A 12,812-nucleotide genomic window follows, 5' to 3' on the forward strand; every position below is an offset into this window, starting at 1 on the left:
GATACGGGTATTATGTTTTCCTGGTTTCTTTAGATCCTTTTATCTCTGTAAGTCTTCTAACATGTTGTTGGCTTTTCTTTCTATTTTTGTTTTCTTCTAAACATACAAAGTTAGCTCTTACTCATGTGTATATACAAGGCCTTTAACACTTCTGGCATATCAATCATCAGATGTTTGGTAATAAAAATAGCTTTCTTGAAGTATGGAAGTAGGAGATAGGTCTGCAAGTGTTGCAGTTGGCCTGTCAGTATTTACAGAGCAGCACCTAATGTCACCAGGTGATTGCAGGTTTCTGGGCAAAGACATACCAGTAGGGAGCTAGCCTCATAAGTAAATTTATTAGATATCACCTTTTAGATATCAATTACAAAGAATAATCTATAATATTTCTATGGATTTTATAGAATATAAAGGGAATATAACTATTAGTTTCTTCTATATGCTTATATAGCTAACCTGTTTGTTTCAATTAGTATACAATAGCCTCCAAAAGATGACTTCATAATTTGGATTTTCATAAATTTTTGACAAAGCTAAGCTTCTGCCAGCACAACCCAGCAGGGGGCTGGAGAGCTACTGTGTTTCTGTCCAGGTTCAGGTTTTAGTTCGGTGTGGGGGACTGTGATGCCAGAGCCAAGATTTTTTATTTCCTCCTTCCTTCTTCATCTACTTCCCATCCCCCTTCTTAGGTCTGAGCTGGGGGCAGTAGGAGAAAGAGAGGGCAGCATATATCTAGGGTTGAACTTTTGACTAACACAGCTTTGAATATTGGTTATATATGAGGGGAGACATAGAGAAAATAAGAACAATGGAGAGGAAGCTATACAAGTTATATAAGTAGTAAGGGGGAAGACTACATGGTTTTGGAGTAACCAGTGTGAACTAATGGGCTTTAAGATAGGTGGGTGAACAGATAAGTGGATATATAGACAGATGGGTAGGTAGATAAACACACACAGAATAATATAGTGTGATGTAATGTAATTTTTTTCTAATTTTGTCTGCTGAGAGGACCCTTCGTAACAATGAGCACATTAAGCACTAGGCTCTTGGTTTCTAAATACTGTGCAATAAAAGAAACTAAGGCTCTGTAAGCATCTGACTTGGCTATAGGGCAGGAAAAAATCAGGTGGTTCTGGAATGTGTTATTGTTCTAGAAAGGAAAGAAGTATACAAAGAGTGATGGGACCTTGTCCAAAGGACACAGGTTCTAGCTTGAAGGATCACCTGCTAGCCAAATGGAACATAAAAATAAATTATGATAGTAATGAATGCTATACTAGCTAATTTGAACATCAAAATAAACTATGATAGTAATGGACTCTATTTGTAAAATACATATCCCTGAAGCTTTGCTATTGTAAATTCATGAATTTTAGAAATAGATATATGAGGGGAAATAGTACACATCAGTGGAATGACAACTTGTAAATCAAAAAGAATAATGAAATTAAACTATTACTATTTAATAATAACTTATTTAGATATGAATGATCAAAGAATGCCAAAACTGAAGGTGTAAGTTTGATAAAGAACTGAATATTTACATTGTCTCAGTGAATCTTTCAAAAAATTGTTACTAATTGCTTATTAAGTAAGTACAACATGCTGAATAATTAACTTCAAAGCAGAGAAATTTAACCAATACTATCTCATCCAAGTAACAAACAATATTATAAGAAATTATGCAAATTAGCACTGTTGTCTCCTGATATGCTGTAATGAAAGGGATATAACATTACCTCTGGGGTATCTTGTCAAAAATGAATTAAATCATGAGGAACATCAGAAAAATATTCTAAAAAGTGACTCTTAGGTTTTTTAAGAAATCAAGTTCAAGAAAAGTAAAGATAGACTGAGGGACTCATCAGTCTATCTTGACAAGACTAAAGAAACAAATACAAAACATACTTCTGGATTGGATCCTGGACTTAAAAATGACATTATTAGGATAACTGGCAAAACTCTACTAGAGTCTGGGGATTAAATGGCAATATTAGATCAAAGTTAATTTAAATAGCTGTCCTGTGGTTGTATAGGAAAGTGTCATTGTGCTTTAAAGCATATTGAAGTCTGATGAGAAATACAGCATTGGTCTGCAGCTTAATCCAGTTGTTCTATCAGTGGTACTACAGGAACTCTATTGATGATTTTTATAACTTATATGTAAATTAGAAAATATTTTTTAAAAAATAAAACACAGATACAATTTTGATCAAACTTCTATGCACTATTTTTAAAATCCTAATGTCTAAATCATGGGAAAACTGAAAATGTTGATGTGGGTCATAGGGGAATCTGCTTTCGCATGTTGTGGCTCCCTCTTCTATTGGCTTTCGTTACATAATTCTGCCGACAGAGGCACAGTATGTCGTTTCATTCACTAAAGGGTGAAACCGATATAAAATCCATGGCTATAAATTGATCATTATCTCTCTCTTTTCCCTCTTGTATTATGGAGGTTTCTAGTGCTCACCTAATGTCATATTTCACCTTCTGATTGTTTTTGTTTTAAAATAAAAACATCAGTCGCCCTCAAAAGATTGTTTTTTTCTTTGGGGGGATCAAAGTTGGAAATTAAATAGATTTTGGCAGCAAAATTTTGATTAATAGATGAAGCATCCTGGTTAACCAAAATTTTGCTTTTTCCTTTGGACATATTAAATTTTGTGAAAAAATGTTTTGGTACCTCTTCCTGACTTTGGTAAAAATGAAAAAGAAAGTGAGGAAGGAAAGAAAGGGAGAGAGGAGAAAGTGAGAGAAAGAAGGGGGAAAGTCCATAGAAACTTGGCCCATCTCTAATATAGATCCGGGAGGTTACATTTTTTTTTAAATTACTGACATAAAGTCATTTGACTAAAACGGAAATAATCCCACACATGTATGGACAACCGTCTTCAACAAAGGTGCCGAGAATATACAATTGGAAATGGATAGTCTCAACAAAAGGTGTTGGGAAACCTGGATATTCACATGCAAACAAATGAAATTGGACCCCTATCTCACACCATACTCAAAATCAACTCAAAATGTATTAAAAACTAAATGTAATACCTGAAACTGTAAAGCTCTTAGAAGAAAACATAGGGGAAATGATATGGGTCCTGACGGTGACTTTTGACTATGATGCCAAAAGCACAAAGCAAGTGAAAGTCACGTCTGACTCTTTGCAGTCCCGTGGACTATACAGTCCATGGAATTCCCCAGGCCAGAATACAGCAGTGGGTAACCATTCTCTTCTCCAGGGGATCTTCCCGACCCAGGAATCAAACCAGGATCTCCTGCATTGCAGGCAAGTTCTTTATCAGCTGAGCTACTAGGGAAGCCCAAAAGCACAAAGAAAAAAGCAAAAATAGACAAGTGGGACTAAATCAAACTAAAAAGCTCCTGCACAGCAAAGGAAACAAAACAGTGAAAAGACAAATTATAGAATGGGAGGAAATATTTTCAAATCATATATCTGATAAACGGTTGATTTATAATATAATAAACTTCTGTAAATAGGAGAAACCAAATAACCTGTTTTAAAAAGTGGGCAAGGAACTTGAACAGATATTTCTCCAAAGTAGACATACAAATGGACAACAGATACGTGAAAGATGCTCAGTATCACTAATTATCAGAGAAATGCAAACCAAAACCACATTAAGCTATTACCTCACACCTGTTATGAAGGTTATTAATAAAAATAACAAGATTTATTTATGTGAAGAAATTGAAACTTTCGTACACTGTTGTTGGAAATGTTAAATGGCACAGTCACCTTGGCAAGTGATGACATTCTTCAAAAAAATTAAGAATAGAACTACCATGTGATCCAGCAATCCCACATCTGATTATATAGCCAAAAGAGTTGAAATCAGGATTTCAGAGAGATACCTGCATTCCCATATTTACTGCAGCATTATTCACAATAGGCAATGTATGGAAACCACCCAAATGTGCATCAACAAATGAATGGAGAAAGGAAATGTGGTACAGAAATATAATGGAATATTACTCAGTCTTTAAAAAGAAGGAAATCTTACCATTTACAACACATGAATGGATCTGGAGGACATTGTGTACTTACATGCTAAGTTACTTTAGTTGTGTCCAACTCTTTGTGACACTATGGACTGCAGCCAGCCAGGTTCCTCTGTTCATGGGATTCTCCAGGCAAGAATACTGAAGCCATACCCTCCTCCAGGGGATCTTCCTGACCCAGGGATTGAAACTGCATCTCTTATGTCTCCTGCCTTGGCAGGTGGGTTCTTTACCACTAGTGCCACCTTATGCTACATGAATTAAGCCAGTCACAGAAGGACAGGTATGGAATGATTCCACTTACATGGGGTATATAAAATAGTCAGACTCATGGAAAGAGAGAAGAGAGTGGTATTGCCAGGGGGTGAAGGAAGAGTAGATATGGAGTTGTTCAGTGGGTATAAAGTTTCAGGTATGCAGGGTATCTGCTGTGCAACACAGTGCCTATAGTTAGAAATATGGTATTGTACACTTAAAACTTAAGAAGATCAAGCTCATGTTAAGTGTTGCTATACCACACCAATAAATAAATAAAAGAAGCAAAGGAAACACAAAAAATCTTTTGGAGATGATAGGTATGCTTATTACCTTGATTGTAGTGATGGTGTAACAAGTGTATGCATATGTCCAAATTCATCAAAAGGGATACCTTCAGTTCAGTATCCTACTCTTTGCGACCCCATGAACTGCAGCACGCCAGGCCTCCCTGTCAATCACCAACTCCTGGAGTTTTCCCAGACTCACGTCCATTGAGTCAGTGATGCCATCCAACCATCTTATCCTCTATTGTCCCCTTCTCCTCTTGCCTTCAATCTTCCCCAGCATCAGAGTCTTTTCAAATGAGTCAGCTCTTTGCATCAGGTGGCCAAAATATTGGAGTTTCAGCTTCAACATCAGTCCTTCCAATGAATACTCAGGACTGATCTCCTTTAGGATGGACTGGTTGGATCTCCTTGCAGTCCAAGGGACTCTCAAGAGTCTTCTCCAACACCACAGTTCAAAAGCACCAATTCTTTGGCACTAAGCTTTCATTATAGTCCAACTCTCACATCCATACATAACCACTGGAAAAACCATAGCCTTGATGAGATGGACCTTTGTTGGCAAAGTAATGTCTCTGCTTTTTAATATGCTGTCTAGATTGGTCCTAGTTTTCCTTCCAAGGAGTCTTTTTTTTTTTTCCAAGGAGTCTTTTAATTTCATGGCTGCAGTCACCATCTGTAGTGATTTTGGAGCCCAAAAAAATAAAGACAGCCCTGTTTCCATTGTTTCCCCATCTATTTCCCATGAAGTGATGGGACCAGATGCCATGATCTTAGTTTTCTGAATGTTGAGCTTAAAGCCAACTTTTTCACTCTCCTCTTTCACTTTCATCAAGAGGCTCTTTAGTTCTTCTTTATTTTCTGCCATAAGAGTGCTGTCATCTGCATATCCGAGATTATTGATATTTCTTCCAGCAATCTTGATTCCAGCTTGTGCTTCATCCAGCCCAGCATTTCTCATGATGTACTCTGCATATAAGTTAAACAAGCAGGATGACAATATACAGCCTTGACTTAGATATGTGCTGTTTTTGGTATTTAAAAGTATACCTCAGTAAAGCTGGAAAAAATTTTAAATGGAAGTTTCAAAAAAGCCAGTAAATTAGGTGTTCTAGTTAGCTAGATTCCATATTTAAAAAGCAAAGGAAAACCTTGATCTTGTATGATTCTATTATTTAAGTATCTGACTATATAATTTGCCAATTTTACATAAGAGTAGTATATAAAAGTAATTTTTATTATGTGCGAGTATCCAAGTCTTTCTGATTTTTTATTGCTTTTAAATCTACTGTCTGAATTGTTTATTGGCTAGAGAATCTGTAAGTATGAGCTAAAAAAAAAGATATTTAAATTAAAACAGGCTGCCTTGAGTCCCCAGGGGAGTGATGAACTAGCATTTTAATTACCAGCAAATTTAATTATTCAACCAGGTGTGAGCCATCAAAAGTTTAGCAAACCCTGTTTTAAGTAAGCACTTTATTTGTATAAAATTATGATGCTATTCATTTCTAATACAGAATGCAGATGCAGAAAGCTGTCATGCTCGCAGTGTGGTTACATCATTTTGTTTCAACTTTAAATTTCCAGAATACTGCAGCTATCAATATTAGACCATAAAGTGGGACATGTTGCACCCAAAAGCTAAGGCCATTGATATGGGGATTTTCATCACTGCAACATTCTACCAGCCTTTCCCTTCATTATTAGGATTTATCTAAATGCCATTTTTTGGCAGAACTCTAATGAAATGAGTAATTTGCTTAATGGAAACAGATCTGTTATGTAAAGTTATAGAGCTATATCTGTAACCCCTGCTCTTGTTGCTCTATAAATTTAATGAAACTTTCTATTCAGTGGAGCTTTTTTGGACTTGTACAGCATTCTCTTAGTCCTCAGAATAATAAGGCAAGGGCCACAAAGACACTTCATAACTGCCAAGATTACAGTTACTCTTATACTGATTTAACTCTAGTAAAATATCAAAAAAATAACAAAAATATCAAAAATTTGGATAAAACTTGGAAATACACTAGTGAATTAAAAGTTAGGACCAGGGGCATTTTAAAAATCTTAATTTGAATCAAATCTCCATCTTTATCATTGCAGTAAATGTTTTCAGATCCTTACTGGGATGAGGTGAACCAGTTTGGAGACACTTTGGTATTTATATTTTGATTCTGTTACTACATTCACTAAGGTTGATTTACCTATCCACTGTCTAGTTAGGTAGACAGACATACCATTATAAGTAACATATACCATTTGTTATACCAATTTTACATACAATTTACATATACTGTTTATAAATACATGCCACCAATAAGTAGTAAATGAATTTTCTGTTTTAGTGTCTTTTAGTTTTGATTGCATAGTCTGATAGTTCTAAAATATTCCTGTTGTTTCAATATTATATAACCTTAACCTATTTAGATTTTGCCTCATCCAGACCATGCACCTTACCACTTTTGCTGTATTTTGAGATAAGATTTTATGTTGAATGCATGGCACAAAAGAAAGATTAAATTACTTATACTCTTTTGTTTTTTTTTTTTTTACTAAGAAAATAAATTTGCCACATGTGAAATCTACCTATCTTGAGTTTTGAAAACTAGAATTTTCTAATTCAGGAGAAGGACTCACTATTTTAGATGTTTAATCAAGGGTCAGATAATGACTGAATGGGTTGTGATAGTTGCAGTTTATACCAGAGTCACACTATAGTGCCCTCCTGTGGAGGTTTGGTTAAAACTTTATTTTTATACCCATGAGGATGATTTTCAAAGTGACAAAATCATTACATTCAAACTACCAAAGTTTAATTTAACTTGGTCCTTTTTTTTTGTTTATAACTAGATGTTAAATTACTTTTAAATATAAAAGCATTCACAGTTCAGAAAATTTGCAGTTCAAAGTACAAACTGAGGAATGTCAGCTTTTTATCTATATTTCTTTATTTTCTTAAGATGTGTTCTTCCTTGATTTTTCCTTAAATTATCATGTAATAAAGAGGAAAGAGAATAATCAAGCCCTTAACTAGAAATTTTTCAGCTAAGACATTCTCAGATTTATGTGATGAAAGAGTTTGATTGTTAGAAGCATAAAAACTATAATATTTTTAAATTACAACAGAAAAACTGATAATAAAAATTTAGTCTAGAATGTACACTCATATATATATACACCAAACACTGTGCAAGAGCTGACTTTTTTTTAACTCTAGCTTTTTTTTTTCCAGTTTAAGATTTAAACTTTTTTCTGAGGATAAATCAATTATCATATATTAGGTATTTATTAATATTTCAAAATAATTTAGCCTATTTTTGCTTCCAGCTCTAAAATTTCATTTCAGAGTATGTAATGTTTATTATCATATGTGGCATGCACATGCGTGTGTGTATGTGTGTATGTGTGTGTATCCATCCCAAGACCTTTTTACTCTTGGTCCACATTTATAATTAAGTTCAATGCGTACAACATTCTCAGATCAGTGGATTTAGGTGTCCAGTAGTCACTGTTGTATTAGGATGGTGCAGAAGTAATTGCAGTTTTGCATTGTTGAAATTTGCTGTTTGGTATTGGAATACATTTTTAAATAAGCGTGGTTATATTATACATCATTTTAATGAACATATTTCACTTTATTTTTATGCTAATAACTTATTGCTGTTTATTTTGTATTTATTTTAGACTAGGGAAATGATGTTAGACAAAAAGCAAATTTGAGTTATTTTCTTATTCAAATTCAAAATGGGTCATAAAGCAGCAGAGACAGTTTTGCAACATCAACAACGTATTTGGCCCAGGAACTGCTAATGAACATAAAGTACAGTGGTGGTTTAAGAAGTTTTGCAAAGAAGATGAGAGCCTTGAAGATGAGGAGTGCAGTGGGCGGCCATCAGAAGTTGACAGTGACCTATTGAGAGCAATCATCGAAGCTGATCCTCTCACACAAGAGGTTGCCAAAGAACTCCACACCAACCTTTCTATGGTCGTTTGGCATTTGAAGCAAATTGGAAAGGTGAAAAAGCTTGATAAGAGGGCACCTCATGAGCTGACCTCAGATAAAAAAAAAATCTTTGTTTTGAAGTGTCTTCTCTATTCTATGCAACAACAGTGAATTATTTCTTGACTGGATTGTGATGTGTGACAATAAGTGGATTTTATACGACAACCAGCAATGATCAACTCAGTGATTCGACCAAGAAGAAGCTCCAAAGCACTTCTCAAAGCCAAACTTGCACCAAAAAAAGGTCATGGTTACTGTTTGGTGGTCTGTTGCCCATCTGATCCACTACAGCTTTCAGAATCCTGGCAAGACCATTACATCTGAGAAATATGTTCAGCAAACCAATGAGATGCATCAAAAACCGCAGTGCCTGCAGCCGGCATTGGTCAACAGAATGGGCCCAATTCTCCACAACAATGCCTGACCGCCCATCGCACAACCAACACTTTCAAAAGTTGAACAAATTGGGCTATGAAGTTTTGCCTCATCCACCGTATTCACCTGACCTCTTGCCAACAGACTACTACTTCTTCAAGCATCACAACTTTTTATAGGGAAAATATTTCCACAACCAGCCGGAGGCAGAAAATGCTTTCCAAGAGTTCATCACATCCCAAAGCATGAACTTTTATGCTACAGAAATAAACTTATTTCTCATTGGCAAAAATGTGTTGATTGTAATGGTTCCTATTTTGATTAATAAAGATGTGTTTTAACCTAGTTATAATAATTTAAAATTCATGATCCAAAACCACAATTACTCTTTCACCAATAATATTTAGTCTTTTGCTCCAGTGGCCCACTGCTTTATTACTCAACCTTTTCCATTTGCTGATACTAAGGATGTCTGCTAACTACTCAAAACACACCTTACTTCTTTAATGGAAAATTAAACAGATGTTAAAAACCCCTAGAACCTAATCAAGACTTTCCTGAAGGAAGTAGGAGGTGGAAAAAAAAAAAAAACAAAACTAAAGAGAGTTGAGACAAAAGCCAGAAAGCTATCTGCAACATTTTATGTCAACAACAAATAAAATGGATTTTTGCCTCCTTACTTAAGTCTGTTTAAATCTGTCTCCTGCAAACTGAAAGGGGAAAACACTGGTTTCTCAAAGTTTAAATGTCTGAAATTGCAGACTATTAGACAACTGGCAGCATTCATAACTAGAAAAATAAATGGAGCTCTTTCTAAAGCAATAGCCATGATCAAAGAGATTATGAGTAAGTTCATCCAAAGTAGAAGTGTTGGACAAAATCTTAAAATAAAAACAAAAATAAGGTGAAATAATGTGGATCAGAGTGGAGGATGGCATTAGCTTCTTTTAGTAAAACTAGTTTCATTACGGAGACCAGGTGAGATTTGAACCATAGTTGAGAAATTCAACCTAACCTAAAAGTAATCTTAAATTTTTAGATGAAGCATGTTAGTAATGAGCATGCTTCTGTGTTCTAAAGAGAATCCAAGAGAAGAATGAGATTTTCCAAGGCCGGAAATACAGAGAGTTCCACTGATGAGCAACGGTGAAATCGAAGGTATCTTTATACAACCATGAAGTCAATGGAATAAAATTGGGTCCTAGCCAGAAAATTTCTCTCAGAGGGATCCAGGATAAACCTCAAAAGGTGTTCACAAAAATGAGGTTCACATGGTCCACAATCAAAAGGGAACACATGGGGATTAGACTACAGCCTCCTATGACAGCTAATTCAGCAGGAACTTGGTCTTTCTCTCTAGACTCCAGGCAGACCCGAGAGCTACTTTCTGTCAATAAAATCAAATAAAGTCTGCTATGTGAAATAAGACTAGGTAATGTCAATCCTTAAATCATGAGTTTCAGTTTCCCACCAAAAGTCTCTGGAGCAGCCCGACTTAGCTAAATCAGTCTGGGACCAGTGCATCTTAGTTATTACCTCACACTAACATTTCTCCAGCTTCCACCATGGTATAGACCCTGGAGGTCCTTCTGAAAAAGATGAAGATGTTGCCTTCAAGTAGTTCATTTATAGCTGTGAATGTTGTCATTGCCACCTAAGTTCATTGCAGGAAAATTTTTAAAGAAAAGTCGTTATTGGTAATTAATTTCCCCTTTCATACTCGTTAGCATTTGCCTTACGTATTGCAGTGCTCCTATGTTGGGTGCATATATATTTATAATTGTTATATCTTCTTGGATTGATCCTTTGATCATTATGTAGTGTCCTTCTTTGTCTCTTTTCACAGCCTTTATTTTAAAGTCTATTTTATCTGATATTAGTACTGCGACTCCTGCTTTCTTTTGGTCTCCGTTTGCGTGAAATATTTTTTTCCAGCCCTTCACTTTCAGTCTGTATGTGTCCCTTGTTTTGAGGTGGGTTTCTGTGTACACAGCATATATAGGGGTCTTGCTTTTGTATCCATTCACCCAGTCTTTGTCTTTTGGTTGGGACATTCAACCCATTTACATTTAAGGTAATTATTGATAAGTATGGGCCTGTTGCCATTTACTTTGTTGTTTTGAGTTCACGTTTATACAACCTTTCTGTGTTTTCCTGTCTAGAGAAGATCCTTTAGCATTTGTTGGAGAGCTGGTTTGGTGGTGCTGAATTCTCTCAACTTTTGCTTGTCTGTAAAGCTTTTGAATTCTCCTTCATATCTGAATGAGATCCTTGCTGGGTACAGTAATCTGGGTTGTAGGTTATTCTCTTTCATTACTTTAAGTATGTCCTGCCATTCCCTTCTGGCCTGAAGAGTTCCTATTGAAAAATCAGCTGTTATCCTTATGGGAATCCCCTTGTGTGTTATTTGTTGTTTCTCCCTTGCTGCTTTTAATATTTGTTCTTTGTGTTTGATCTTTGTTAATTTGCTTAATATGTGTCTTGGGGTGTTTCGCCTTGGTGTTCCTGTTTGGGACTCTCTGGGTTTCTTGGACTTGGGTGACTATTTCCTTCCCCATTTTAGGGAAGTTTTCAGCTATTATCTCCTCGAGTATTTTCTCATGGCCTTTCTTTTTGTCTTCTTCTTATGGGACTCCTATGATTCAAATGTTGGGGCATTTCACACTGTCCCAGAGGTCCCTGAGGTTGTCCTCATTTCTTTTAATTGTTTTTTTCTTTTTTCCTCTCTGCTTCATTTATTTCCACCATTTTATCTTCCACCTCACTTATCCTATCTTCTGCCTCTGTTATTCTACTGTTGGTTCCCTCCAGAGTGTTTTTTATCTCATTTATTGCATTATTCATTTTTAGTTGACTCTTTTATATTTCTTCTCGGTCCTTATTAAACATTTTTTGCTTGTTAAACATTTAGAATATCATTATTCTAAATTCTTTTTCAGGTAGATTCCCTATCTCCTCCTCTTTTGTTTGGCTTGGTGGGCATTTTTCATGTTCCTTTACCTACTGGGTATTTCTCTGCCTTTTCATCTTCTTTAGATTGCTGTTTGGGGTGGCCTTTCTGTATTCTGGTGGTCTGTGGTTCCTTTTTATTGTGGAGGTTTCTCCCAGTGGGTGGGGTTAGACACTTGCCTTGTCAAGGTTTCCTGGTTAGGGAAGCTTGCATCGGTGTTCTGGTGAGTGGAGCTGGATTTCTTCTCCCTGGAGTGCAATGGAGTGTCCAGTAGTGAGTTTTGAGATGGGTCTATGTGTTTGGTGTGACTTTGGGCAGCCTGTATGTTAAGCCTGTATGTTCCTGCATTGCTAGAGAATTTGCATGGTATGTCTTGCTCTGGAACTTGGCTCTTGGGTGGTGGTTGGTTTCAGTGTAGGTATGGAGGCTTTTGGATAATCTCTTATTACTTAATGTTCCCTGTAGTCAGGAGTTCTTTGGTGTTCTCAGGTTTTGGGCTTAAGTCTCCTGCCTCTGGATTTCAGTCTTATTCTTTCAGTAGCCTCAAGACTTCTCCATCCATACAGCACTGATAATAAAACTTGTAGGTTAATGGTGAAAAGATTCTCCACAGTAGAAATCCCAGAGATAAATCCACATACCTATGGACACCTTATCTTCGACAAAGGAGGCAAGAATATACAATAGAAAAAAGACAACCTCTTTAACAAGTGGTGCTGGGAAAACTGGTCAACCACTTGTAAAAGAATGAAAGTAGAACACTTTCTAACACCATACACAAAAATAAACTCAAAATGGATTAAAGACCTAAATATAAGACCTATAAGACCTATCTATAAAACTCCTAGAGGAGAACCTAGGCAAAACACTCTCTGACATAAATCACACCAGAATCCTCTATGACCCACCTCCC

At 36.0% G+C, this 12,812-nt stretch overlaps 1 protein-coding gene across 9 annotated transcripts in view; it reads left to right on the forward strand.

Annotated features, from left to right (window-relative positions):
- Window positions 1–12,812, forward strand: part of CABCOCO1 (ciliary associated calcium binding coiled-coil 1) — a 184,431-nt gene that overhangs the window by 114,510 nt on the left and 57,109 nt on the right. Inside the window, exon 6 of one of the 9 annotated variants that reach the window (XM_070470709.1) lies at window positions 8,256–9,545. The exons of the other annotated variants lie outside the window; for them this stretch is intronic. Within the exon in view, the coding sequence (XP_070326810.1) occupies window positions 8,256–8,291 (36 nt within the window). The 3' untranslated portion in view covers window positions 8,292–9,545. Of the gene's footprint in view, window positions 1–8,255; window positions 9,546–12,812 lie in introns of those variants that run through there. 9 annotated transcript variants of the gene reach the window in all.

The sequence above is a fragment of the Odocoileus virginianus genome, chromosome 7 (genome assembly GCF_023699985.2).
Source record: "Odocoileus virginianus isolate 20LAN1187 ecotype Illinois chromosome 7, Ovbor_1.2, whole genome shotgun sequence".
Taxonomy (NCBI): domain Eukaryota; kingdom Metazoa; phylum Chordata; class Mammalia; order Artiodactyla; family Cervidae; genus Odocoileus; species Odocoileus virginianus.